General features: G+C 42.4%; 2 protein-coding genes and 1 long non-coding RNA gene across 13 annotated transcripts in view; 2 read left to right on the top strand and 1 right to left on the bottom strand.

The window, feature by feature from the left end:
- The window catches only part of slc16a9b (solute carrier family 16 member 9b), a 34,825-nt gene extending 19,766 nt beyond the window's left edge, over positions 1-15,059 (top strand). For all 4 annotated transcript variants that reach the window (XM_062059121.1, XM_062059122.1, XM_062059124.1 and 1 more), the window contains 4 exons: positions 1,350-1,493; positions 4,041-4,136; positions 9,871-10,746; positions 13,063-15,059. In XM_062059121.1, the coding sequence (XP_061915105.1) occupies positions 1,350-1,493; positions 4,041-4,136; positions 9,871-10,746; positions 13,063-13,247 (1,301 nt within the window). In that variant the 3' untranslated portion in view covers positions 13,248-15,059. The remainder of the gene's footprint in view (positions 1-1,349; positions 1,494-4,040; positions 4,137-9,870; positions 10,747-13,062) is intronic.
- LOC133657613 (uncharacterized) lies at positions 85-17,626 on the bottom strand. Of its 4 annotated transcripts, none has more exons than XR_009827298.1 (5): positions 17,449-17,626; positions 14,616-14,799; positions 13,310-13,572; positions 13,040-13,219; positions 86-1,561 (listed from the first exon to the last, which is right to left on the bottom strand). It is a non-coding gene; the product is annotated as an uncharacterized LOC133657613 (long non-coding RNA). The 4 variants fall into 4 exon arrangements; XR_009827297.1 differs by lacking the exon at positions 17,449-17,626 and adding an exon at positions 16,863-17,271 and having other exon boundaries at positions 87-1,561; XR_009827299.1 differs by lacking the exon at positions 17,449-17,626 and having other exon boundaries at positions 85-1,561; positions 13,040-13,234; positions 14,616-17,271.
- LOC133657611 (protein FAM13A-like) lies at positions 16,032-27,406 on the top strand. 5 transcript variants are annotated; one of them, XM_062059131.1, is made up of 5 exons: positions 16,032-16,559; positions 19,482-19,674; positions 19,743-19,949; positions 24,309-24,489; positions 27,010-27,406. In XM_062059131.1, the coding sequence occupies exons 1-5, from the start codon at positions 16,488-16,490 to the stop codon at positions 27,149-27,151; spliced, it is 795 nt and encodes a 264-aa protein (XP_061915115.1). In that variant the 5' UTR covers positions 16,032-16,487; the 3' UTR covers positions 27,152-27,406. The 5 variants fall into 5 exon arrangements, with proteins under 5 accessions (XP_061915115.1, XP_061915119.1, XP_061915118.1 ...); XM_062059135.1 differs by having other exon boundaries at positions 19,520-19,674; positions 27,010-27,405; XM_062059134.1 differs by lacking the exon at positions 16,032-16,559 and adding an exon at positions 16,592-17,940 and having other exon boundaries at positions 27,010-27,405.
- The last annotated feature ends 94 nt before the right edge of the window (positions 27,407-27,500 follow it).

Genomic DNA, 27,500 nt, shown 5'->3' with positions numbered 1-27,500 from the left:
AATAATTATAATTTAGTAATACAAACAAAAAAAGTCTAAATAAACACTTATTGGGTGTCATATTTGTGACTGGATGGAACTGGTAGAGCGACTGCGCTCGAAGACAATACAATGCCTGGTGGGATACATTGTTTCTGTTTTATAATAAGACAATTCATTATTTTTAATTTCAGTCTAACTATGTGCATGTTTTTGGAATAATATTGGCCTTACATTGAATATTCAGGTAGATATTTCTAGTAGTAAACAGGAAGTTGTAGTTAGAATGAAACATTAACTGCAGCTAAAAATATATTTTAAAACAAACATGAAACAGGAAGTTGTAGTTTGTATGAAAACTTTAAGCTGCAACTAATATATATTTTTAAACCTAACAAACATGAAACAGGAAGTTGTAGTTTGAATAAAACCATGAGCTGCAGCTAATATTATTACTCAAAAACATAATCATGAAACAGGAAGTTGTAGTTTGAAGGAAAACATTAGCTGCAACTAATCATATATATTTTTAAAACAAACATGAAACAGGAAGTTGTAGTTTTTAAATTAAAACATTAGCTGCAGCTAGTATTTTTCTAAAGAACATAAACATGAAACATGAAGTTGTAGTTTGTATGAAAACATAAGCGGCAACTAATATGATTCTAAAAGATAAAAGCAAACATGAAGGCCAACATGGCTGACATTTCAGCCTCAGCAGGACTGACTCAGGTGATCCTGAGCAGGCCGACGTGTCCTGGGTCCTGGTGGTCTTATTGGACCTGGGTCCTGGTGGTCTTATTGGACACGTGTCCTGGGTCCTGGTGGTCTTATTGGACCTGGGTCCTGGGTCCTGGTGGTCTTATTGGACACATGGTCTTATTGGACACATGTCCTGGGTCCTGGTGGTCTTATTGGACATGTGTCCTGGGTCCTGGTGGTCTTATTGGACACATGATCTTATTGGACACATGTCCTGGGTCCTGGTGGTGTTATTGGACACATGTCCTGGGTCCTGGTGGTCTTATTGGACACGTGTCCTGGGTCCTGGTGGTCTTATTGGACACATGGTCTTATTGAGCACATGTCCTGGGTCCTGGTGGTCTTATTGGACACATGATCTTATTGGACACATGTCCTGGGTCCTGGTGGTCTTATTGGACACATGTCCTGGGTCCTGGTGGTCTTATTGGACACATGATCTTATTGGACACATGTCCTGGGTCCTGGTGGTCTTATTGGAACACCCTAAATGAGGTGTCGCTCACAAAACGTCTCAACATGTGAAGGCTTTTGTCTTGTGCTGAACATTTGGGGGATTAATCAAGTATTTGTGATTGCTCCTCCTCCTCCTCCTCCTCCTCCTCCAGGTCCCATCTGCAGCGCCTGCGTGGACAACTTTGGCGCTCGCCCCGTCACCGTCTTCAGCGGCGTGATGGTGGCGGGCGGCCTGATGCTCAGCGCCTTCGCTCCCAGCGTCCACTTCCTCATCTTCTCCTACGGGATTGTCGTGGGTAAGCGTTTGATGATGATGATGATGATGATGATGATGCTCATGTGAGTCGCATAAGCTTCTTATCCTCTGAAAGTTGGATAAGAAGCATTAGCGTTAGCATTAGTCATGTCCAATTGCTTCATAACACGAGGCTGGATAAGAGTGAGAGATCATTTTGAGTGCTGGGAACTTTTCCTGACTGTACCTAATGTTGTGGCTGAAGGACGCCATGCATATTTGAAGACCACTCCTTTATTTTTAGACATCTACCTAAGGCCTCTTTTATTGTGACTGGGGGTGTACTTACGCTGCAATGCTGCGACAAAAGAATGCAAAGATGTTCTTATTTACATCTGCAGCTAGGACACTATATTAGGAACAGCAAGTCACAGCATCTTCTACAACAGTGTTTTTCAACCACTGTGCCGCGGCACACTAGTGTGCCGTGGGAGATGATGTCATTTCACCTATTTGGGGTAAAAATATTTTATACAAAGCAGTAATTACAGTCTGCAAATGATGTGTTGTTGTTGAGTGTCGGTGCTGTCTAGAGCTCGGCAGAGTAACCGTGTAGTACTCTTCCATATCAGTAGGTGGCAGCAGGTAGCTAATTGCTTTGTAAACGTCGTATCTAATGCTTAAACCAAAATTAAACAAAAGGTGAGTGCCCCTAAGAAAAGGCATTGAAGCTTAGGGAAGGCTATGCAGAACCAAACTAAAACTGAACTGGCTACAAAGTAAACAAACAGAATGCTGGACGACAGCAAAGACTTACTGTGGAGCAAAGACGTCGTCCACAATGTGCATCCGAACATGACATGACAATCAACAATGTCCCCACAAAGAAGGATAAAAACAACTGAAATATTCTTGATGGCTAAAACAAAGTAGATGCGGGAAATATCGCTCAAAGGAAGACATGAAACTGCTACAGGAAAATACCAAAAAAAGAGAAAAAGCCACCAAAATAGGAGCGCAAGACAAGAAGTAAAAAACAGGAAAACAGCAAAAAAGTCAAAATAAGTCATGGCTTGATGTGACAGGTGGTGACAGTACACCTACTTTGAGACAAGAGCTATAGTGATGCATGCTTGGTTATGCTTTAAAGCAGGGGTCACCAACGCGGTGCCCGCGGGCACCAGGTAGCCCGTAAGGACCAGATGAGTAGCCCGCTGGCCTGTTCTAAAAATAGCTCAAATAGCAGCACTTACCAGTGAGCTGCCTCAATTTTTTAAATTGTATTTATTTACTAGCAAGCTGGTCTCTCTTTGCCCGACATTTTTAATTCTAAGAGAGACAAAACTCAAATAGAATTTGAAAATCCAAGAAAATATTTTAAAGACTTGGTCTTCACTTGTTGAAATAAATTCATTATTTTTTTTACTTTGCTTCTTATAACTTTCAGAAAGACAATTTTAGAGAAAAAATACAACCTTAAAAATGATTTTAGGATTTTTAAACACATATACCTTTTTACCTTTTAAATTCCTTCCTCTTCTTTCCTGACAATTTAAATCAATGTTCAAGTAAATTTATTTTTTCTATTGTATAGAATAATAAATACATTTTAATTTAATTTTTCATTTTAGCTTCTGTTTTTTCAACGAAGAATATTTGTGAAATATTTCTTCAAACTTATTATGATTAAAATTCAAAAAAATTATTCTGGCAAATCTAGAAAATCTGTAGAATCAAATTTAAATCTTATTTCAAAGTCTTTTGAATTTCTTTTAAAATTTTTGTTCTGGAAAATGTAGAAGAAATAATGATTTGTCTTTGTTAGAAATATAGCTTGGTCCAATTTGTTATATATTCTAACAAAGTGCAGATTGGATTTTAACCTATTTAAAACATGTCATCAAAATTCTAAAATTAATCTTAATCAGGAAAAATTACTAATGATGTTTCATAAATTTTTTTTTTTAATTTTTTCAAAAAGATTCGAATTAGCTAGTTTTTCTCTTTATTTCGGTTGAATTTTGAATTTTAAAGAGTCGAAATTGAAGATAAACTATGTTTCAAAATGTAATTGTCATTTTTTTCGTGTTTTCTCCTCTTTTAAACCGTTCAATTAAGTGTAAATATCATTAATTATTAATAATAACATAGAGTTAAGGGTAAATTGAGCAAATTGGCTATTTCTGGCAATTTATTTAAGTGTGTATCAAACTGGTAGCCCTTCGCATTAATCACTACCCAAGAAGTAGCTCTTGCTTTCAAAAAGGTTGGTGACCCCTGCTTTAAAGTCATATCCAACAATTGCAACAAAGACTTTTTACTGTCAACTGAGTTTAGTTTTTGAATGATTTCTGCTGGTGGTGTGCCTCCGCATTTTGTCAACGATAAAAATGTGCCTTGGCTCAAAACAGGTTGAAAAACACTGACCTATGGTATGGAAGAAGTCTTTAAGCATAAAGCTAAGAATACCGCTGAGAAGATAGAACTTCCAAGAAAATCTGAGCAGTCCACTCGGGAGAGATTCGCCAAGCTTCATGTTTTTTTGCGTGCTGCTGTTCAACTAAAAGAGCATTCCTCCTTCCTGTTGGTCCTGTCTCCTGCGCTCTAGGTCTGGGCTGCGGTCTGGTCTACGCGGCCACGCTGACCATCACCTGCCAGTATTTTGACAAGAGACGCGGCCTGGCTCTGGGCATCGTCACCACAGGTACGGCTCTCACAACTCTGTTCATGTTTGCTGCTGGGAGAACCTTGAGGAACCTGCGGGAGAATCTCGGCAGGCAGTCCAGGGGTGGACTCGGGCAGCGGTGATGTTTTGCAGAAACGCTCGTTTGCGAAAAGCCAGCTGGCGTTCATCAGCTGGACGCCACTTAGAACCAAAAGGACTTTGCGCCACTAAACTCTCGCCCCGTGACTTGTTTATTGTTGTTATTATGATCCGCTCCGAATATGCTCGACTTTACAACGTGGCTGGCTGCCAAAAGGCGTTGACGTCGCCTGGGCTCTGTTCACTTCCTGGATAAAGTCCGTGTCGATAGAACTGCAAGAACTTATGGGAGCCAATCGCTCAGAGATAGCAGAATAAATCATTTTATTTATTTATGTGAGGTTATCTTCAGGTCATTTTCCACGCCACAGCTCCAGACGGGAATACAGCACAATATTGATCTATTATATCATTATTATTATCGTGATGTTATACAAAATATCATTATATATTAGCTCCAGCGACCCTGAAAGGGACAAGCGGTAGAAAATGGATGGATGGATGGATTATATATTATACATTATCGCCCCCTATTGGTTGTGCTTTGGAAAACATGTTAGAGGAGTGGCAAAGAACGATTATTCTAATAGTCGATTAGTTAGCCATGGATGATTATTGCTTATTAAAAAAATGTATTTATTCCGAGTCAAAATTGTTTCACAATTTTCAAAAATCGATTTTAAATACAAAACTATACAAAAAAAAAAAAAAATTAGTAATCCATTTTAAAAACAATATTTTTAAGAATCTATTTTTGATTAAAAACATAACTATTATTTTTTATTATCATTGATATTGTTGCTTCTGTTAATTTTTGGTGTTTCTTTTTTTAGTATTGCATTTAATAACTATTGTATTTGTATGTCTTCTCAATTGCTCGGTAAATGTAGATTCTAAGTGTTTATTTTCTCTTATTACCGTACTGTGATTTTTATAAATACAATTTTTAAAATACTGCGCGTATAAATCGGAAATTGGCACCTGTAACCCGTTTTGACAATGTTCTATTATCATTTATATACGCAATAATATACTACGAGGATCGTGTTGAATGGAGAATTATTTGATTGGATTTATTGATGTATTTATTTGACAGGGACGGCACAATGAAACATTGCTACATAGTTATTAACTCATGTCAAAGTACTTAAGACTTCTAGTCATTTGCAACCCTCGTCCCTGGTTAGGCTTTTAAAGAAAAGTTGAGAAAAGTGAAAAACACGTACAAAAAGATTAAGACAAGTACAAAATAAAAATACATTAAATACAATTGACCCCATTTGTCCTTACGACACCCAGTTCTAGTGCTCACACTTCTCATTTTCCTTAAGCCCTTTTTTCAGTATTATATACTGTATATACTTGCAGTGTGTATATTGTACATATTACATATTGTTATGAAGGTGTCTGTTACTACATTATATATATACTTGCAGTGTGTATATTGTACATATTACATATTGTTATGAAGGTGTCTGTTACTACATTATATATATACTTGCAGTGTGTATATTGTACATATTACATATTGTTATGAAGGTGTCTGTTACTACATTATATATATACTTGCAGTTTGTATATTGTACATATTACATATTGTTATGAAGGTGTCTGTTACTACATTATATATATACTTGCAGTTTGTATATTGTACATATTACATATTGTTATGAAGGTGTCTGTTACTACATTATATATATACTTGCAGTGTGTATATTGTACATATTACATATTGTTATGAAGGTGTCTGTTACTACATTATATATATACTTGCAGTGTGTATATTGTACATATTACATATTGTTATGAAGGTGTCTGTTACTACATTATATATATACTTGCAGTGTGTATATTGTACATATTACATATTGTTATGAAGGTGTCTGTTACTACATTATATATATACTTGCAGTGTGTATATTGTACATATTACATATTGTTATGAAGGTGTCTGTTACTACATTATATATATACTTGCAGTGTGTATATTGTACATATTACATATTGTTATGAAGGTGTCTGTTACTACATTATACATATACTTGCAGTGTGTATATAAAAGTTGTTTTAGAGACTTTGAAAGCTACAACGCATCTTTCAAGTGTTTTTATCATCTTTAAAACCCTCCACCCATTAAAAAGACACGTGTGTTGTCTCTCATAATGATTTTGAACAATAGGCAACATCCCAAAAAAGTGCAATTCCCCTTTTGTCACGACTGGGTCTATGGCGTGGTTTGCTCTCCCGTGGTGCAAAAGAATTGGACCATACGTGGCGTGAAGGTGAGGACATGTTTAATCTTTTACTATAAACTCAAACAAAAGGTACAAACAAAAGGCGCTCACAGAGGAGGTAAAAAACTTGACTAGGAAAACAAAAGGCGCGCACAATGGCGGAGAACTATGAACATTAAACAAACAAAAACTTACGTGACAAGAGATGAAACAAGAACTAACGTGACAAGGAACTGTGGACATGGCATGAATGGGTGATGTCGCCAGGACGAACAACAGAAACAGAAAAGCCTATATAGTGACATGAAAAGTGAAAACAGGTGCGTGACTAACTGTGAACAGGTGCATGACATGACTGTGAAAACGTGAGACAGGTGCGTGTGAGTCCAAACGTGGAACAGGTGAAACTAATGGTTGCTATGGTGACAAACAAAACCAGGAAGTGAAACAAGGAACTAAGGAAGTGTCCAAAAAACAAAACAGCACATGGCCAAACAAAAACATGAACACAGACATGACAGAACCCCCCCCTTACGGACAGATCCCAGATGTCCAAAAACAAAAAACAGGATCAAGAGTCATGGGAGGGGGGGAGGGGGACATGGCGGTGGGTCGCCAGACCAGGTGTCCCCGAATCCACCGGGGCAGAGTCAGGTGGCGACGGCGGGTAGACCGCCGCTGAACCTGACGAGGTGGGCGACCTGGGAATGGCCACATTCGTGGCAGACGAGGAGGTCGGCGCACCTGGCGTGGCGGACGCCCATGGAATGGCCACATCCTTGGCCGACGAGGAGGTGGGCGCGTTGTCGTGGCAGGCAGCGAAGCTTGGCGCGTTGTCGTGGCAGGCAGCGAAGCTTGGCGTGGTGCGTCAGGCGGCGAAGCTTGGCGTGGGGGGTCTTTGTCTTGGCGGTCTTGGTCTTGGCAGCGTGGGTCATGGTCTTGGTCTTGGCATGGTTGGTCTTGGTCCTGGACTTGGCATGGTTGGTCTTGGTCTTGGACTTGGCGTGGTTGGTCTTGGCGTGGCGGTGCTTGGACTTGGTCTTGGTCTTGGTCACTTGGCGGGTCTTGGTCACTTGGCGGGTCTTGGTCTTGGTCACTTGGCGGGTCTTGGTCTTGGTCACTTGGCGGGTCTTGGTCCCTTGGCGGTTCTTGGTCTTGGTCCCTTGGCGGGTCTTGGTCTTGGTCACTTGGCGGGTCTTGGTCTTGGTCACTTGGCGGGTCTTGGTCTTGGTCACTTGGCGGGTCTTGGTCTTGGCTTTGGTCTTGGCGTGGGGCAGCCACGGGCGGCACTTGGCGGCGTGGGGCAGCCACGGGCGGCACTTGGCGGCGTGGGGCAGCCACGGGCGGCACTTGGCGGCGTGGGGCAGCCACGGGCGGCACTTGGCGGCGTGGGGCAGCCACGGGCGGCACTTGGCGGCGTGGGGCAGCCACGGGCGGCACTTGGCGGCGTGGGGCAGCCACGGGCGGCACTTGGCGGCGTGGGTCAGCCACGGGCGGCACTTGGCGGCGTGGGTCAGCCACGGGCGGCACTTGGCGGCGTGGGTCAGCCACGGGCGGCACTTGGCGGCGTGGGGCTGCGACGGGCGGCACTTGGCGGCGTGGGGCTGCGACGGGCGGCACTTGGCGTGGAGCAGGTACTGGCGGCGCTTGGCGTGGAGCAGGTACTGGCGGCGCTTGGCGTGGAGCAGGTACTGGTGGCGCTTGGCGTGGAGCAGGTACTGGTGGCGCTTGGCGTGGAGCAGGTACTGGTGGCGCTTGGCGTGGAGCAGGTACTGGCGGCGCTTGGCGTGGAGCAGGTACTGGTGGCGCTTGGCGTGGAGCTGGGCGTGGAGCAGGTGGATCTTGGCATGGTCGAAAAACTGGTGGTGGTGGTCGTGCTGGTGGCTGTGGCTTGGCAGGTCGAAAGACAGGTGGTTGTGGTCGTGCTGGAGGCTGTGGCTTGGCGTGACGAAAGACTGGTGGTGGGGGTCGTGCTGGTGGCTGTGGCTTGGCAGGTCGAAAGACAGGTGGTTGTGGTCGTGCTGGAGGCTGTGGCTTGGCGTGACGATGCTGACCCACCCCACCTGAACAATTCCCAGCCCTAGCCCCCCCCTCAAGGAGCGGATCCCAGACGCGCTCCCCGCGGTCTGGAACCGTCTTTTGGGGTGGGCGGAGGGGGTTCAGGAGGAGGGCAGAATCCTCCCCTCTAAATTGTCCAAAAGGTCTTTCGTTCCCCCCCACCTGGGCTTTAGTGGGTGAAAAAAAAATTTCTGACTTGGGCGTGGCATGAGTCCTGGGGGGCGGGGCATGAAAATTGGGTGACTGTGATTGAACCGGTAAAGAATTTGGGAAAACAATCTCCAGGTCTGTGGAGTGCTCCTTGAGCTGCCAGGCTGGCTGATTTCCTTTTCCGCCCGGAGGGGGAGGAGCCTGCAGGAGCGCAGCGTGCTGTCCGCTCACCTTCCCTGACATCCTCGGTCTGGAGCGCCGCTTCCGGGACAGGGATGACGTGCCAACGTCCCCGGGCCAAAGGGAGCTGATCGGCACCAGTTTGCCGGTCGGACCCCACATGAGATCCCTGCGCTCCATGGGGGAATGGCGGAGTGTCTCTTCCTCCATCGCGCGGAGGACCTCCCACGTTGCCTCGTCAAAATTGTCCAAATTTCTTGCGGGAGAGCTCTTATGCTGGCGACATCTGTCACGACTGGGTCTATGGCGTGGTTTGCTCTCCCGTGGTGCAAAAGAATTGGACCATACGTGGCGTGAAGGTGAGGACATGTTTAATCTTTTACTATAAACTCAAACAAAAGGTACAAACAAAAGGCGCTCACAGAGGAGGTAAAAAACTTGACTAGGAAAACAAAAGGCGCGCACAATGGCGGAGAACTATGAACATTAAACAAACAAAAACTTACGTGACAAGAGATGAAACAAGAACTAACGTGACAAGGAACTGTGGACATGGCATGAATGGGTGATGTCGCCAGGACGAACAACAGAAACAGAAAAGCCTATATAGTGACATGAAAAGTGAAAACAGGTGCGTGACTAACTGTGAACAGGTGCATGACATGACTGTGAAAACGTGAGACAGGTGCGTGTGAGTCCAAACGTGGAACAGGTGAAACTAATGGTTGCTATGGTGACAAACAAAACCAGGAAGTGAAACAAGGAACTAAGGAAGTGTCCAAAAAACAAAACAGCACATGGCCAAACAAAAACATGAACACAGACATGACACCTTTAAGTCAATTCAACTTATTATGGGGTCAAACTTTAGGGCCCATAATAAGTTTTATACATTTTTTTATGAAACTTGAATGTATTTTCATGCATGTTTTGTACTAAAACAGTTGAAATAAATTGTGTGACGTCTGTTTTTGCATGCAAATATTGCTGACACGTGTCCTGGCAAGTCTCTCCGTGGCATCCCTTGACTCCAGTCGGTTTGTGTCCTGCAGGCACCAGCGTCGGCGCCTTCATCTACGCCACCGCTCAGAACGAGCTGATCGTGCTCTACGGCCTGGACGGCTGCCTTCTAATCATTGGAGCTCTGGCGCTGAACCTCATGGCCTGCGCTGGCTTCATGAGGCCCCTCAACATGCCGGGCTACTACCTCAAGCAGAAGGCGGCTCTGGAGCGCAACACGGAGGAGCAGCTCTTCGAGAAGCCCCAGTTGGACGAGCTGAAGATCGGAAACGGGTCCACCACGTCCGCTCAGGAGAAAAGTCTGATGGTGAAGGAGCTTCTCATCACCATTGACGGCAAAGACTCCGCCATTCAGGTGGAGAAGAGAAGCAGCCTCCTGGCTCGGTTGGGCATCATGAAAGTGATCAAGAAGAAGAAGCAGGCCTACTCCAAGTACATGCACTCCATGTATGAGATTCTGCAGAACCAAGCCATGGTGGCCTTCTGCATTGCGGTCTTCCTGTTCAGCCTGGGAGCGTTCCCTCCGGTGCTCTTCATCGAGGACGTGGCTCAGAGCCAGGGACTGATCGAAGAAGTCAGCGTCATTCCTCTGGTGTCCATTGGGGCCATAGCAACCTGCGTGGGCAAACTGGTGCTGGGTATCATGGTGGACATCAGGTGGATCAATAGCATCTATTTGTATGCCTTCACCATGTTTGCTGGTGGTGCCGTGCTGCTGCTCATCCCCATCACCAAGAGCTACATTGGACTGCAGATCCTCTGCGCCGTCCTGGGCTTCTTCTCAGGAAACTGGTCCATCACCTCTTACATAACCACGAAGATTGTTGGCTTGGACAGACTCACACAAGCCCACGGAATTGTCATGTTCTTTGGCGGGTTTGGGATCATGCTCGGACCTCCTGTTGTTGGTAAGTAGCGTGCTTGCAACTGACCAAGCTAAGAGACAAAACCATGTATGTTTTTTGTGTGATAAAACTACCTTAGAATCCATCCTGCTGAGAACTGTGGCGGAACCACCTAAGAACTTAAGCCGCTTAAAGCAAGGTTACTGAACTGCCTGGGCACTGAACCCACTTCACACCAAGTGACAGATCCCACTTCAGGCATCAGGACATAAGAACCGAGTCAGAACTACCAACCAAAACTACATCTGATCGCAGAGTACCTAAAATATCGAACCCACCCCAAGAAAAGTGACAGAACCACCTTAGAATGAATCCTGCTTTGCAAACCATGACATAATTCAAGACTTCAAACTCTTTGTCCATTTTTCTACACATGCACAATTACCAAACTACGTAAGAACCGTGCAAGAAACACAGAATAACAAAGTCAGTTTTGCGGTGAGAGAACTAAAATCTTGACCCGTTTCAATGAAAATAACTTCCTACGAACTAAGCCAATTTTGCTGAAAGTGACTTCCTTAGAATTGATCCAAAGAATAAGACTAGATCGGACCAATTTAAGTCTATGAGCATTAACTGATGAAGCCTACTTGGGAGAGGCGAAAACATCTTCTAAGATGAACTGAACAGTCCAGTTGCTGTTGATTGAATTCCCTGAGAATACAAAGACCTGGATGAATGACAACATCCATAGACACGATCCTAAGAATTAATCTTTTTTCACACCGTGACAGAACTAACTAAGAATTGCAGCAGAACTGCCAAAGAACGAGGTCAATTTGGTGGGAAGTGACCTATCTACCTAAGATCTAGACCTGCCTAAAGCTAGTGACCGAACTGAACCTTAGAATTAATCCCGCTTCAGACACTATGACAGAACGACCATGACAGAATGTTCGCTTTGGGGAAGTGACTACCAGAAAACTGTGGCATGATTCCAGAGGAATTCGGTCCATTTTTGTGGCATGTGACAGAACTATCTGAGAACTGTAGCAAAAATAAAGAATAACTAAGTGAGTTTTGCAATGACAGAAGCAAGATCTTGACCTGCTTCAATGAAAGTGACTCTCTATGAACTGAGCCCATTTTTCTCAAAGTGACTTCCTTAGAACTTATCCCAATTTGCACTCCTTGACAGAACTGGCTAACAACTGAGGTAGAACTGCCAAAGAACAAAGTCTATCTGTTGGAAAGTTAGCTATCGACCCAAGATTTCAACCTGCTTCAAGCAATGTGAACTGGAACTGAACTGAACCTTAGAATTGATCCCGCTTCAGACACTATGACAGAACGACCATGACAGAATATTTTCTCTGGGCAAGTGACTATTAAAAAACTGTGGCAGGATTCCAGAAGAATTTGTTCTATTTTTGTGGCATGTGACAGAACTATCTAAGAACTGTAGCGGAAATACAGACTACTAAGTGACTTTTGCAGTGACAGAACTAAGATCTTGACCTGCTTCAATGAAAATCACTATGAACTGAGTCCATGTTTCTCAAAGTGACTTCCTTAGAACGTATTCCAATTTGCTGCCAAAGAACTAGGTCTATATTGTGGAAAGTTAGCTATCGACCTAAGATTTCAACCTGCTTCAAGCAATGTGAACTGGAACTGAACTGAACTCTAGAATTGATCCCGCTTCAGACACTATGACAGAACGACCATGACAGAATATTTTCTCTGGGCAAGTGACTATTAAAAAACTGTGGCAGGATTCCAGAAGAATTTGTTCTATTTTTGTGGCATGTGACAGAACTATCTAAGAACTGTAGCGGAAATACAGACTACTAAGTGACTTTTGCAGTGACAGAACTAAGATCTTGACCTGCTTCAATGAAAATCACTATGAACTGAGTCCATGTTTCTCAAAGTGACTTCCTTAGAACGTATTCCAATTTGCTGCCAAAGAACTAGGTCTATATTGTGGAAAGTTAGCTATCGACCTAAGATTTCAACCTGCTTCAAGCAATGTGAACTGGAACTGAACTGAACTCTAGAATTGATCCCGCTTCAGACACTATGACAGAACGACCATGACAGAATGTTTTCTCCGGGCAAGTGACTACCGAAATGCTGAGTCAGGACTCCTGAGGAACTCCTTTTTTTGGCATGTGACATACCTAAGATCTTGTTTTGTGCAAAGTCAGAGAACTACCTAAGAACTATGGCAGAACTACCAAAGAACTACTTTGTGCAAAATGACAGAACTCCCTTTGAATCGATCCCACTTCACACACCATGACTGAACTATCCAAAAACGGAGTACTAACTACTGCCTGTTTTGCCGACTAACCTTGTCTTTTCAACACTTCTTAGGGTGGTTCTTTGACTGGACCCAGTCTTATGACATGGCGTTCTACTTCAGTGGGAGCAGCGTGCTGCTGGGAGCGCTGGTCTTCTCCGTGCTCACGCTTCCCTGCTGGAAGACCAAGCCGTCCGAGAAGGACAGACCGGACGTCCAATACACCAGCAACTGCAACAAAGTGGCCTCGGTGGCGTGAATACGAGCACATTTTGGTTAGCACTGCAATCCAAACACTCTTGCTATTAGCGACGGTCATACCTGCAGCAACTCTGACTACACCGGGGTTCGCCCCGATAACTGCTGCCAGGTTCCAATGCACCAAAAACACTTTCCAAGGGAAATCCGGGCCGCCTCCTTTTAAACCGAGCCTGCGTTTCTCAGGTCCATGCCAATCACACGCACTGCACATCCACCCCGCTGCCTGTGCCGCGCTTATTTTGTAGCCTCATTTTACGAGGTGGCCAAACAATATATACTGTAACCTTGCCAAATGGCCGCTCGGGTCTGGAAACTTGAAACCACTGAAAATGCACAAAAAGACCCTTTGAAAATTCACACACTTTAAATACATTTTTGTATTGATTTTTCGTCTGTATTGTCTTAATGACTCCGTGTGTATTACCAAAGTATCAATAGTTCATGCCTGTCAACTCGTAACAATCGTTGGAAAAGTACTTTGGTTTTTTTATGTTATGTGCGGTAGAAAATGGATGGCTGTATGTACAATGACTGGTCACAACATTGGGTACACCGCCACTAAGCACATGTCTGTTGTGCTTAGTTTAGGTCCTACATGCAGTATGCAGGTGTGCCTCATGTTGCCATCTAGTAATGATCAGTTTGCATACTTGCCAACCTTGAGACCTCAGAATTAGGGAGATATTCAAAAGGCCTGCTGAGGGGTGTGTGTGTATGTATTTATATATATATACATATATACAGAGGTGGGTAGAGTAGCCAGAAATTGTACTCAAGTAAGAGTACTGTTACTTTAGAGTTTTATTACTCAAGTAAAAGTAAGGAGTAGTCACCCAAATATTTACTTGAGTAAAAGTAAAAAGTATGTTGTGAAAAAACTACTCAAGTACTGAGTAACTAATGAGTAACCTGCTCGTTTAATGATGACGGCAACAAATAATGCACAAAAACATAAAAATAGCAATGAGCAAATTCAGAGCCAGGAATATCTCTTAAGAAACTAGAACAATAATATATATTAAATAATAATACATTAACATAAAAAAAAATTAAGGCAAATTGAGCCACAATAACTTAACAGCACCATAGGCTCAGTAGGCAAAGATTACAAAGGAAAATAACAAGTTAGCCTTTACGCAAACCATAAACTGATAGGTGTGGGCTGCACCTGAGAACACACTGTGCACTTCTGATTGGTGTTTGTATGCATGCGTGAGTGTGTGTGTGTGCGTGTGTCTGTGTGTGTCTATGAGGCTGCAGTGCATTAATAAATGTCCCCACACGATGTACTTTTGACAGTGATTCATAGCAGGGAAGCTAACATCAGCCTACGGTGACAGCCAAAATATCTACTAACGTTACTTACCGCCATGTGCTTCCTCAAATTTGACATTGAGTTCATGTAAGCTTAAGCTTGTTGTTGTTTTGCCGCTGAAACTTTATGTTTAAGTTTCAGCGGCAGTCACATGACCAGGCGGTCAAACGTCACCAGTGACTGCATCTGATTGGTGAAACGTAGGCATGCGATAGATCCTACTTTGAAGGTCTGTCTGACAAAGCAAAACAAACAAAGCGTGCATTAACAGATGGATAAAAATCAGTAGCGAGTAGCGAGCTGAATGTAGATAAATGGAGCGGAGTAAAAGTAGCGTTTCTTCTCTATAAATATACTCAAGTAAAAGTATGTTGCATTAAAACTACTCTTAGAAGTACAATTTATCCCAAAAGTTACTCAAGTAGATGTAACGGAGTAAATGTAGCGTGTTACTACCCATATATATATATATATATATATATATATATATATATATATGTATATATATATATATATATATATATGTATATATATATATATATATATATATAGCTGTAATCAGTCACGTCCGCAGTCACTGAGGACAGCATGCGGCCGTTAAAGGGTGAAGGTTTCAGGTGAGAGAGGACGCTAAATTCACGCCCCCAATATTGTTGTCCGGGTGGAAATCGGGAGAAATTCGTGAGAATGGTTGCCCCGGGAGATTTTCGGGAGGGGCACTGAAATTCGGGACTCTCCCGGGAAAATCGTGAGGGTTGGCAAGTATGTGACAGTTTGTCAACATTGATTGACTGAGACTTTTATTAGTAGATTGCACAGTACAGTACATAATCCGTACAATTGACCACTAAATGGTAACACCCCAATAAGTTGTTCAACTTGTTTAAGTCGGGGTCCACTTAACATCGACGACGTGATGGCATTATTTTGGACCAGGCTGGTCCCTCTCCCATTGTTTTGGTATATGTTAAGTATCTGCAAGCACACGTGCAGATTACGTGTGCCTAAATGTTTGATATACTTTTTGTATTAGCACTAGTTTAAGTCCGACGTACTTGTGACTTTTATATGCACCTGGCGGTAGATCTGTTAAGAATTGCTCTTTTTTAAAGTTGTGTACATACAATCATGACTAGAATGTTGTCAAGAGACCACTGCAGTTAGTTGCAGTAATGGAAAGTGATGTTTTTTGTTGTTCATTTGTATTTTATTTTTAGCATTTTTATGTCTGTGACCTTGCAGAGGCTATTCTTTTACACTTATTATGTCTGTGTCTTTATTTCTACTATATTTTGTATTCAATGTGACAAATAAAAACGTGCTGAAAAGTTTATGCCAAGCCTCTCTGCTCCATCAAACACTTATTTAAGTCGAATATTTTCATCAGAGCACTTATTTAAGTCTAATGTTTGAATCAGAGCACTTATTGGGTGAGGGCGGACCTACGTCACTTCCGCCTACCAATCCTCTAGCAACCGGGAATTCGTTGAAAACAAAGCAGCTCACAGCGAACACAGCATTGACAGAAAAAGCATTTAACGAGCGTTGTGGCTTGGAAGTCGGCGTTAAATCCTTCATTTTCGCATATCGTGTGAAAAAACGAAAATGTATTATTTGCGTCAGACTTGTCTCAGTGAACTTTAAAGCTTCTCGGGCTTAGCTTAGCTTGCTAGTTAGCTTAGCCTGCGCGCTACTAAGAAAGAGACGCGGAAGTGATCAACAACAAGATCAAGTGTTAGTGTATAAAATATTGAGAGATTTGAGGGCTACATGTATTGAATGGCAACATGAAAATTATAGGGTTTATTGGTTTTTAAAAACCAAACTGTTAAGTGCAAGTTTAAACGAAACCGGTTTTCGAAAATAGCTAGCTAGGCTATATACTATATAGTATATTACTTAACTTAATCCTCTTCTTCCTGGATGGGAAATAAGGCTTCGACGACTCGACGCCATTCATCTCGCTGCTGTGCTCGTCGCTGTGCCTCGCCCCATGTAAGCTTCTTCTCTTTCAGCTCCCCTTCAACTGTTCTTCGCCAGGTGTTCTTTGGCCGCCCTGGCTTACGTTTTCCCGGTGGTGTCCATCTGAACGCTGCCTTTGGTATCCTCTCGTTGTCCGGTTTTCGAAAATAGCTAGCTAGGCTATAGACTATATAGTATATACCGCATGTTATTTTTGTACAACAACAACTTCAGCTGTCGAACGTTATAAGGTACAAATTCAACAAGTACAACATTAGCACGGACGGTATAGCCAAGTTGTGGTTAAGAAGGTGGATTTTTGTTCCTTATATTTACCAGAAACGAAGTGATCCGAACACACGACCCGGGACTTTGGGGGACTCCAGTGAGAACCGTCCTCGTTTTCCCAGTGTAAAGCTGCGAGCCATTTGTCTCGTCTCTGTGGGCTTTCATCACGCTTTGGCAGAACAAAATACAACCTTTGTTTTCCCTGTTTCCAGTTGTGGTTAGCACAACCAAAAACAACACCGTTTTTCGGCATTTTGGAGGCAGAATGACGGGTTTAACCAGCGTAGGTCGACAGGTTAAAGAGTAATGGCAACGGTTTGTTTTCAACGCCAGTCTGGTTGCTATGGCTCGAAGAACCCGTATGTAGCTCAGTTGCCCGGATGTCGGCCCCCACCCATCGTTTGAATCAGAGCACTTTGCCAAGCTTTCATGTCCTCTAATGCGACACACCTGTGGGCGTGGCTTGTGACGTCACCGTAACGGAAGTAGTTGACGGATACGCTGCTCACGTTTTAATAAAGAAAACGTCAGTTTTGCCTACACGCTTTTGATAACGTAATGACAACAACACTACCACAACGCTATTGTGTGAATAGCACACAAAATAAAACCGCCATTAATTAGTCATACTAACCTGAAAGTGCCTTACAAGTGTTCCGGCGTTACGTAAAGTAGTTCCAGTAAAACAACTCGCTGTCCAATCCCATTATGTCTTTTTCGGGTAATTTATCGCATCTTAAAATGAGAAAGAAATAACTTTCTCTGTTATCTAAATTGTTAAGTGGATTGGTAAGTAAACAAGCACGCTAAAGTGACCGAACGACCACTGCGTGTGTACCGCGTCACCGCAGCATATTACTACGCCACTCGGCGGACTGATTACCGGCGGCTACAAGTTACGTCATCGTTTAGCCACCTAATTATTGACATTATGTCATTTGTAGCGATAATGAATCGATAGAAAAAGTCAGTAGTTGTCTCACATTAGACAACTTTCTCCGAGAGCAAATGGCTGCAATGAAGATCACTACGCCCCCCAAGTAGAGCCACGTGACCTCCCTGCCCATCAGCCGGAAAATGGGAGGAAAACTCTCATTATTATCTGTAAGTCAACTCATTATTATCTGTAAGTCAACTCTCACAACTCTCATTATTATCTGTAAGTCAACTCTCAAAACTCTCATTATTGTCTGTAAGTCAACTCTCAAAACTCTCATTATTGTCTGTAAGTCAACTCTCACAACTCTCATTATTATCTGTAAGTCAACTCTCATTATTATCTGTAAGTCAACTATCATTATTATCTGTAAGTCAACTCTCATTATTATCTGTAAGTCAACTCTCACAACTCTCATTATTATCTGTAAGTCAACTCTCATTATTATCTGTAAGTCAACTCTCACAACTCTCATTATTATCTGTAAGTCAACTCTCACAACTCTCATTATTATCTGTAAGTCAACTCTCATTATCTGTAAGTCAACTCTCAACTCTCATTATTATCTGTAAGTCAACTCTCAAAACTCATTATCTGTAAGTCAACTCTCACAACTCTCATTATTATCTGTAAGTCAACTGTCATTATTATCTGTAAGTCAACTCTCATTATTATCTGTAAGTCAACTCTCACAACTCTCATTATTTTCTGTAAGTCAACTCTCATTATTATCTGTAAGTCAACTCTCAAAACTCTCATTATTGTCTGTAAGTCAACTCTCACAACTCTCATTATTATCTGTAAGTCAACTCTCAAAACTGTCATTATTGTCTGTAAGTCAACTCTCACAACTCTCATTATTATCTGTAAGTCAACTCTCAAAACTGTCATTATTATCTGTAAGTCAACTCTCATTATTATCTGTAAGTCAACTCTCATTATTATCTGTAAGTCAACTCTCAAAACTCTCATTATTGTCTGTAAGTCAACTCTCATTATTATCTGTGAGTCAACTCTCACAACTCTCATTATTATCTGTAAGTCAACTCTCATTATTATCTGTAAGTCAACTCTCAAAACTGTCATTATTATCTGTAAGTCAACTCTCATTATTATCTGTAAGTCAACTCTCACAACTCTCATTATCTGTAAGTCAACTCTCAAAACTCTCATTATTGTCTGTAAGTCAACTCTCACAACTCTCATTATTATCTGTAAGTCAACTCTCAAAACTCTCATTATTGTCTGTAAGTCAACTCTCACAACTCATTATTATCTGTAAGTCAACTCTCATTATTATCTGTAGGTCAACTCTCACAACTCTCATTATCTGTAAGTCAACTCTTACAACTCTCATTATTATCTGTAAGTCAACTCTCAAAACTCTCATTATTGTCTGTAAGTCAACTCTCAAAACTCTCATTATTGTCTGTAAGTCAACTCTTACAACTCTCATTATTATCTGTAAGTCAACTCTCAAAACTCTCATTATTGTCTGTAAGTCAACTCTCAAAACTCTCATTATTGTCTGTAAGTCAACTCTCACAACTCTCATTATTATCTGTAAGTCAACTCTCAAAAAATGACTTGCGGGCCGCACTTTGGACAGCCCTGAGCTAAGTGATTTGACGAGCTGTTGGGTCACAGGTCACAGGAAGTCAACATGGCGGATGAAACTGGTAGTCGTCAGCAAATAACCAACCACTCTTGTTGTGCCTCTCTCTTAACAGCAAGAAGTGTCTTCAGTAATCATGCCAATGTTCCGCAGCCCACATACCGTTACACCTGTGCGGGTGTCAAACCCTTCAGTGGATCCCAGGTGTGTGTTTGGCATTTCCCTGGAGACGTTGAGAAGAAACGGGCAGATGGTACACGGAATACCACTTGTGTTGCGAGACATGGTCCAGTTCTTGGAGAAACATGGCAAGTGACAAGACGCCTCCTCGGGCCACGCTGAACCATGTGGTGAATCCATGTCTTCTCCTTACCAGGAATGGAGTATCAGGGGCTTTTTCAGGTGTGTGGCTCCGTGGTGAGGATCCATCAGCTGAGGCAGCGCTTTGACCGTGGCGAGATTGTCAACCTGGAGATGGAACAAGTGCCCAATGTGGCGTCGCTCCTGAAACTGTTCTTTCAAGAACTGCCTGAACCGATCGTGCCGGAGTACCAACGCAGACTTCTGGTCCAGAGCTTCAGAGGTAAATCTACAAGGAAGCTCAGGTACTGAGACGGGTAACTGCTCGCTTCCCGCTTAACACACCTTGACGGAACCATCTGTGAGATTGAAAAAGTATATTACTGGTCAGTGGCCTGGTGGTTAGAGTGTCCGCCCTGAGATGGGTAGGTTGTGAGTTCAAACCCCGGCCGAGTCATACCAAAGACTATAACAATGGGAGCCACAAGGTCAACATCAGAAACAAGAACAACTTGTTGGCAATTGGGAACATGAATATGTTTTGAAAGATAAAAAACAAGTAATGGACTTTAAAGGCCTACTGAAACCCACTACTACCGACCACGCAGTCGGATAGTTTATATATCAATGATGAAATCTTAACATTATAACACATGCCAATACGGCCGGGTTAACTTATAAAGTGACATTTTAAATTTGCCGCTAAACTTCCGGTTCGAAACGCCTCTGAGGATGACGTATGCGCGTGACGTAGACCGGCGAACACGGGTATGCCTTCCACATTGAAGCCAATACGAAAAAGCTCTGTTTTCATTTCATAATTCCACAGTATTCTGGACATCTGTGTTCGTGAATCTGTTGCCATCATGTTCATTGCATTATGGAGAAGGAAGCTGATTAAGCAAAGAAGAAAGTTGTCGGTGCGAAATGGACGTATTTTTCGAACGTAGTCAGCAACAACAGTACACAGCCGGCGCTTCTTTGTTTACATTCCCGGAAGATGCAGTCAAGATGGAAGAACTCGGATAACAGAGACTCTAACCAGGAGGACTTTTGACTTCGATACACAGACGCCTGTAGAGAACTGGGACAACACAGACTCTTACCAGGATTACTTTGATTTGGATGACAAAGACGCAGACGTGCTACTGTGAGTATGCAGCTTTGGCTTCTAAACATTTGATCGCTTGACCGTATGTGCGCAACTTTTTTTTGCGTATGTACGTAACTTTTTTAAAATATATAAGCTTTATGAACCTTGGGTTAGGTGAACGGTCTTTTGGGCTGAGTGATTGTGTGTGTTGATCAGGTGTTTGAATTGTATTGGCGTGTTCTATGGAGCTAGGAGCTAGCAGAGGAGCTAGGAGCTAGCGTAACAAACACGCAGGTGTTTTTATGCAGGATTAATTTGTGGCATATTAAATATAAGCCTGGTTGTGTTGTGGCTAATAGAGTATATATATGTCTTGTGTTTATTTACTGTTGTAGTCATTCCCAGCTGAATATCAGGTCACCCCCGGCTCTCACAGCATCTTCCTTATCTGAATAGCTTCAACTCCCCACTAGTCCTTCACTTGCACTTTACTCATCCACAAATCTTTCATCCTCGCTCAAATTAATGGGGAAATTGTCGCTTTCTCGGTCCGAATCTCTCTTACTTCATGCGGCCATCATTGTAAACAATAGGGAACTTTGCGTATATGTTCAACTGACTACGTCACGCTACTTCCGGTAGGGGCAATCCTTTTTTTTATCAGATACCAAAAGTTGCAATCTTTATCGTCGTTGTTCTATACTAAATCCTTTCAGCAAAAATATGGCAATATCGCGAAATGATCAAGTATGACACATAGAATAGATCTGCTATCCCCGTTTGAATAAAAAAAAAATCATTTCAGTAGGCCTTTAAAGAAGCAGGGAGATTATTTTGATCAGACTGGGTTTTAATTTTACTACTGCCTATTTTTGAATCTTCAGGAGTGTACAAAATGGGTAAGTCACACGTCTGAGAGAATAGGGAGCTGTGTACTGAAATAAGAGTTGTTCTAGGTACAGTGAAACATGTACAGTAAGTAAATACATTAACAAAGAAACAAAACAAGCCAATTAACAGCCTCGTATGACACAATGGTGAGTTGTGATGGACTTCTCAGGACACATCTGCACCAAGAGTTCTATAAAATGTTGAGAGGTTTGAGGACAGTCAGTAGTGTTTAGGTCATCAACATCTGCACAAAGAGTTCTATAAAATGTTGAGAGGTTTGAGGACAGTCAGTAATGTTTAGGTCATCAACATCTGCACAATCTAGTATGAAATGTAACAATTGTGAAATGATTTTGTTTCTAACCAAAACTGAAAAACAATGGATTGATCTGTAGAGAGAACTCAATCAGCCATGAATGTTCTTACATAGATTGACCTTAAAATGTAGCCCACTTCGCACACCATCACAAAACTACTGGGATTGCTTGCTTGGCATTGAATCTGAACTATGAGAACTTTGGCAGAACTGCTGAAGAAGTACGTCTGCTTAGCACAATTCGGCCAAACTACCTAAGAATTGTTACCAAACCACCTAAGAATTGTTACCAAACCACCCAAGAATTGTTACCAAACATCTAAGAATTGTTACCAAACCACCTAAGAATTGTTACCAAACCACCCAAGAATTGTTACCAAACCACCCAAGAATTGTTACCAAACCACCTAAGAATTGTTACCAAACCACCTAAGAATTGTTACCAAACCACCTAAGAATTGTTACCAAACCACCCAAGAATTGTTACCAAACCACCCAAGAATTGTTACCAAACCACCTAAGAATTGTTACCAAACCACCTAAAAATTGTTACCAAAACACCTAGGAATTGTTACCAAACCACCTAAGAATTGTTACCAAACCTCCTAAGAATTGTTACCAAACTACCTAAGAATTGTTACCAAACCCCTTAAGAATTGTTACCAAACCACCTAAGAATAGTTATCAAACTACCTAAGAATTGTTACCAAACCTCCTAAGAATTGTTACCAAACTACCTAAGAATTGTTACCAAACAACCTAAGAATTGTTACCGAACCCCTTAAGAATTGTTACCAAACCACCTAAGAATTGTTACCAAACCACCTAAGAATTGTTACCAAACTACCTAAGAATTGTTACCAAACCAACTAAGAATTGTTACCAAACCACCTAAGAATTGTTGCCAAACCACCTAAGAATTGTTACCAAACCACCTAAGAATTGTTGCCAAACCACCTAAGAATTGTTACCAAACCACCCAAATATTGTTACCAAACCACCTAAGAATTGTTACCAAACCACCTAAGAATTGTTACCAAACCACCTAAGAATTGTTACCAAACCACCTAAGAATTGTTGCCAAACCACCTAAGAATAGTTACCAAACCACCTAAGAATAGTTACCTAACCACCTAAGAATTATTGCCAAACCATCTAAGAATTGTTACCAAACCACCTAAGAATTGTTGCCAAACCACCTAAGAATTGTTGCCAAACCACCCAAGAATTGTTGCCAAACCACCCAAGAATTGTTACCAAACCACCCAAGAATTGTTACCAAACCACCTAAGAATTGTTACCAAACCACTTAAGAATTGTTACCAAACCACCTAAGAATTGTTGCCAAACCACCTAAGAATTGTTACCAAACCACCTAAGAATTGTTACCAAACCACCTAAGAATTGTTACCAAACCATCTAAGAATTGTTACCAAACCCCCTAAGAATTGTTACCAAACCACCTAAGAGTCGTTACCAAACCACCTAAAAATTGTTACCAAACCACCTAAGAATGGTTACCAAACCACCTAAGAATTGTTACCAAACCACCTAACAATTGTTACCAAACCACCTAAGAATTGTTACCAAACCACTTAAGAATTGTTACCAAACCACCTAAGAATTGTTGCCAAACCACCTAAGAATTGTTACCAAACCATCTAAGAATTGTTACCAAACCACCTAAGAATTGTTACCAAACCACCTAAGAGTCGTTACCAAACCACCTAAAAATTGTTACCAAACCACCTAAGAATTGTTACCAAACCACCTAAGAATTGTTACCAAACCACCTAACAATTGTTACCAAACCACCTAACAATTGTTACCAAACCACCTAAGAATTGTTACCAAACCACCTAACAATTGTTACCTAACCACCTAAGAACTAGCTTTGCTATGTGCAAAGTGACAAAGTACCTAAGATTCCTGCTTCGCACACCAAGACTGAACAACCTAAGAACTGGAATTGCTTTCCACAAAATCAGAGACCTGTAGGAACCGTGACAGAACTGTGTCTGCTTCGCACATTATGACAGAACTTCCTAAGAATTGTGACGGACCTACCAAAAAACTTGATCTTGCTTCGCACACCACGACAGAACCACGTGAGAACCCAAACTAGCACAGTAGCAAAGGTTGACTGCGCAGTGACAGAAGCACAATCAGACAGAGGTGCTGCGCCGTTTCAGTCTCAACTATTGTGCAACACGCCAGCAGCCAAGACTTAGATCCAGCCTAAAGAATAGGAGTTCAGAACATTCAGGGAGAGATTCTGCCTATTTCCTTGTTTCATGAAATTGTATGACTGTCCCGCCCTCTTCTGTGTGTTCGCGTCTCAGGCAACGCAGACGAGGCCGACTTGAACATGTCGCTGAAAAAGCACCTTTGTCGCATCCCGGACGACAACCTCACCGTCTTGTCCTACTTCACCAACTTCCTGTCCAGAGTGGCCGCTTCCAGTCAGTTCAATCGCATGACGGTGGATAACCTGGCCACCATTTTTGGACCTTGTATCTTTCAGTAAGTGACCACGGGGCGTCCTACATCTTCCAAACACGCAGGCGTCACACTTGAGGCGTCCTCTAATTCAGTTTCCTCACAAAGGCGTCGCCACGTTGGTGGGATGTTGTGTTGTGGGGTCGCGCACAAGTGGGGACAATGTAAGAGGAGGTTAGCACGGTTAGGGAGTCCCGCATTATCTCCCAGAATGATGGAATGGTAGAGTAAAACATACATACATACATACATACATACATACATACGTACATACGTACATACGTACGTACATACATACATCCGTACATACGCACATACATATATACGTACATACATACATACATACATACATATATACGTACATACATACATATATACGTACATACATACGTACATACATATATACATATATACATACATACATACATACATACATACATACATACATACATACATACATACATACATACATACGTACATACATACGTATATATACATTTTCTCTCTATATACCAGTGGTGTGTCGTCAGCAAGGCCTTCTCTACTGGCCTAACATAACCAGAAATCATGACCATGAAATTATATTTTTGTTTACTTTCCCTAAATATGCAAAAGTATTCACACTGTGTTCATGTCCTATTATCCTCCTTCCAGTGCAGTTTTTACTTTTGCTTTGTATCCAATCAGAATTCAGCTTGTTTATGTTGCCATGCTGTGCCAAATCTGCCCGAGGCCTTCAGAATAAGCAATGCGGGCGTTGATGCACTGTAAGTGAACGGGCACATACAGTTGATAGACAGTTGCGATAGCCAATCAGATCACGAGTTGTTGACAGTAGCTGTTCTGTTACAACTAAAAGTTGTAAACTCTTGTTGTTAAAGTGTATCATGCTTGTCGTTTAAAGGCCTACTGAAAGCCACTACTACCGACCACGCAGTCTGATAGTTTATATATCAATGATGACATCTTAACATTGCAACACATGCCAATACGGCCGGGCTAACTTATAAAGTGACATTTTAAATTTCCCGCCACACTTCCGGTTGAAAACGTCGATGTATGATGACGTATGCGCGTGACGTCAATCGTTAAACTGGAAGTATTGGCACACCATTGAATCCAATACAAAACGCTCGGTTTTCATCGCAAAATTCCACAGTATTCTGGGCATCTGTGTTGGTGAATCTTTTGCAATTTGTTTAATGAACAATGAAGACTGCAAAGAAGAAAGTTGTAGGTGGGATCGGTGTATTAGCGGCTGGCTGCAGCAACACAACCAGGAGGACTTTGAGATGGATAGCAGACGCGCTAGCCGGCGACCTCACCTTGACTTCCTCCATCTGCGGGCCGCCGACTGCATCTGTGATCGTCGCTCCATCGATCGCTGGAACGCAGGTGAGCACGGGTGTTGTTGAGCAGATGAGGGCTGGCGTAGGTGGATAGCTAATGTTTTTAGCATAGCTCTGTAGCAGTCCCGTTGCTACGTTAGCTTCAATGGCGTCGTTAGCAACAGCATTGTTAAGCTTCGCCAGGCTGGAAAGCATTAACCGTGTATTTACATGTCCATGGTTTAATACTATTGTTGATCTTCTGTCTATCCTTCCAGTCAGGGGTTTATTTCTTTTGTTTCTATCTGCATTTAAGCCCGATGCTATCACGTTAGCTCCGTAGCTAAAGAGCTTCGTCGATGTATTGTCGTGGAGATAAAAGTCACTGTGAATGTCCATTTCGCGTTCTCAACTCATTTTCAAGAGGATATAGTATCCGAGGTGGTTTAAAATACAAATCTGTGATCCACAATAGAAAAAGGAGAAAGTGTGGAATCCAATGAGCCAGCTTGTACCTAAGTTACGGTCAGAGCGAAAAAAGATATGTCCTGCATTACACTCTAGTCCTTCACTCTTACGTTCCTCATCCACAAATCTTTCATCCTCGCTCAAATTAATGGGGTAATCGTCGCTTTCTCGGTCCGAATCGCTCTCGCTGCTGGTGTAAACAATGGGGAAATGTGAGGAGCCTTTCAACCTGCGACGTCACGCTACTTCCGGTACAGGCAAGGCTTTTTTTTATCAGCGACCAAAAGTTGCCAACTTTATCGTCGATGTTCTCTACTAAATCCTTTCAGCGAAAATATGGCAATATCGTGAAATGATCAAGTATGACACATAGAATGGATCTGCTATCCCCGTTTAAATAAGAAAATCTCATTTCAGTAGGCCTTTAATGAACATTGTTACATGTGTATTTGTCGCCATCATGTGGTCAGGGCAGGTACTACATCTTTGAGAAGTGTGTACTTTCAATCAAACTTTATTGACCGGAAGTTGCATACATAAGCCAAGCAGAGATTTTTAGGGTATATGTTTTAATTGCTGATGCGTTTAGCATCTGTTTCCCGATTCACGCGTTTGGTGTCAACAATTAGGATCACAACTGTTGGCTTGAAATGGAGGTTTTTGCAGGGGCTGCTGTACATGATTGCTTCCACTAGATGGGAGTGTTTCCACATGACGCATGATGCTCTCCCATCTCTTCCTGGCGCAGCGTTCGAGCGGGACCAAAGATGCTGGAGGAGCAGAGAGTGTGCAATACTGTGTTGGTCCATCTCTTCAGGAAGCATAAGATCCTCCCCCGGCCTCCTTTCATCACCGGACCACCCTCGCCCTCGTCCTTGGCCCCCCTCTGAGGTGACCCTTTGTATGTTTGTAAATACTCTGAAGTTATTGAAGACACTTGCATTGAAAGCAAGTGGCAAGCGTCCTGAATTGAGGGAGTGCCATTCCTGTGGCACACACAAGACCACCACTCAGGGAGTTAAGACCCTGCAAGATAAGCTTGAAGAAATTCACGATGCAGACTTTCATGACATGAATATTATTTGCATTGTGCGTCAGTATGGAGTTCAGCAGCAATAAATGCAACTAGAACTTGTATGGCCTGCTTCCAGCCTGGCCAGATCCCGTGTGCTTGCGTGTGAAGGCAGTGTGTGCGTGTGAAGGCAGTGTGTGTGTGTGAAGGCAGTGTTTGCGTGTGTG

The sequence above is a fragment of the Entelurus aequoreus genome, linkage group LG09, assembly GCF_033978785.1.
Source record: "Entelurus aequoreus isolate RoL-2023_Sb linkage group LG09, RoL_Eaeq_v1.1, whole genome shotgun sequence".
Classification (NCBI taxonomy): Eukaryota; Metazoa; Chordata; class Actinopteri; order Syngnathiformes; family Syngnathidae; genus Entelurus; species Entelurus aequoreus.
Note: the sequence above shows the minus strand (reverse complement) of the source record. Positions and strands in the feature narration are given on the sequence as shown.

Bases quoted from the DNA above. Each gene is read 5' to 3' on its own strand.
- LOC133657611 (XM_062059131.1), top strand. From the start codon at position 16,488: ATGGGAAATAAGGCTTCGACGACTCGACGCCATTCATCTCGCTGCTGT. The intron at 19,950-24,308 runs GTAAATCTACAA...TTCGCGTCTCAG, and splicing joins TCTGGTCCAGAGCTTCAGAG to GCAACGCAGACGAGGCCGAC. The intron at 24,490-27,009 runs GTAAGTGACCAC...TTCCTGGCGCAG, and splicing joins TTTGGACCTTGTATCTTTCA to CGTTCGAGCGGGACCAAAGA.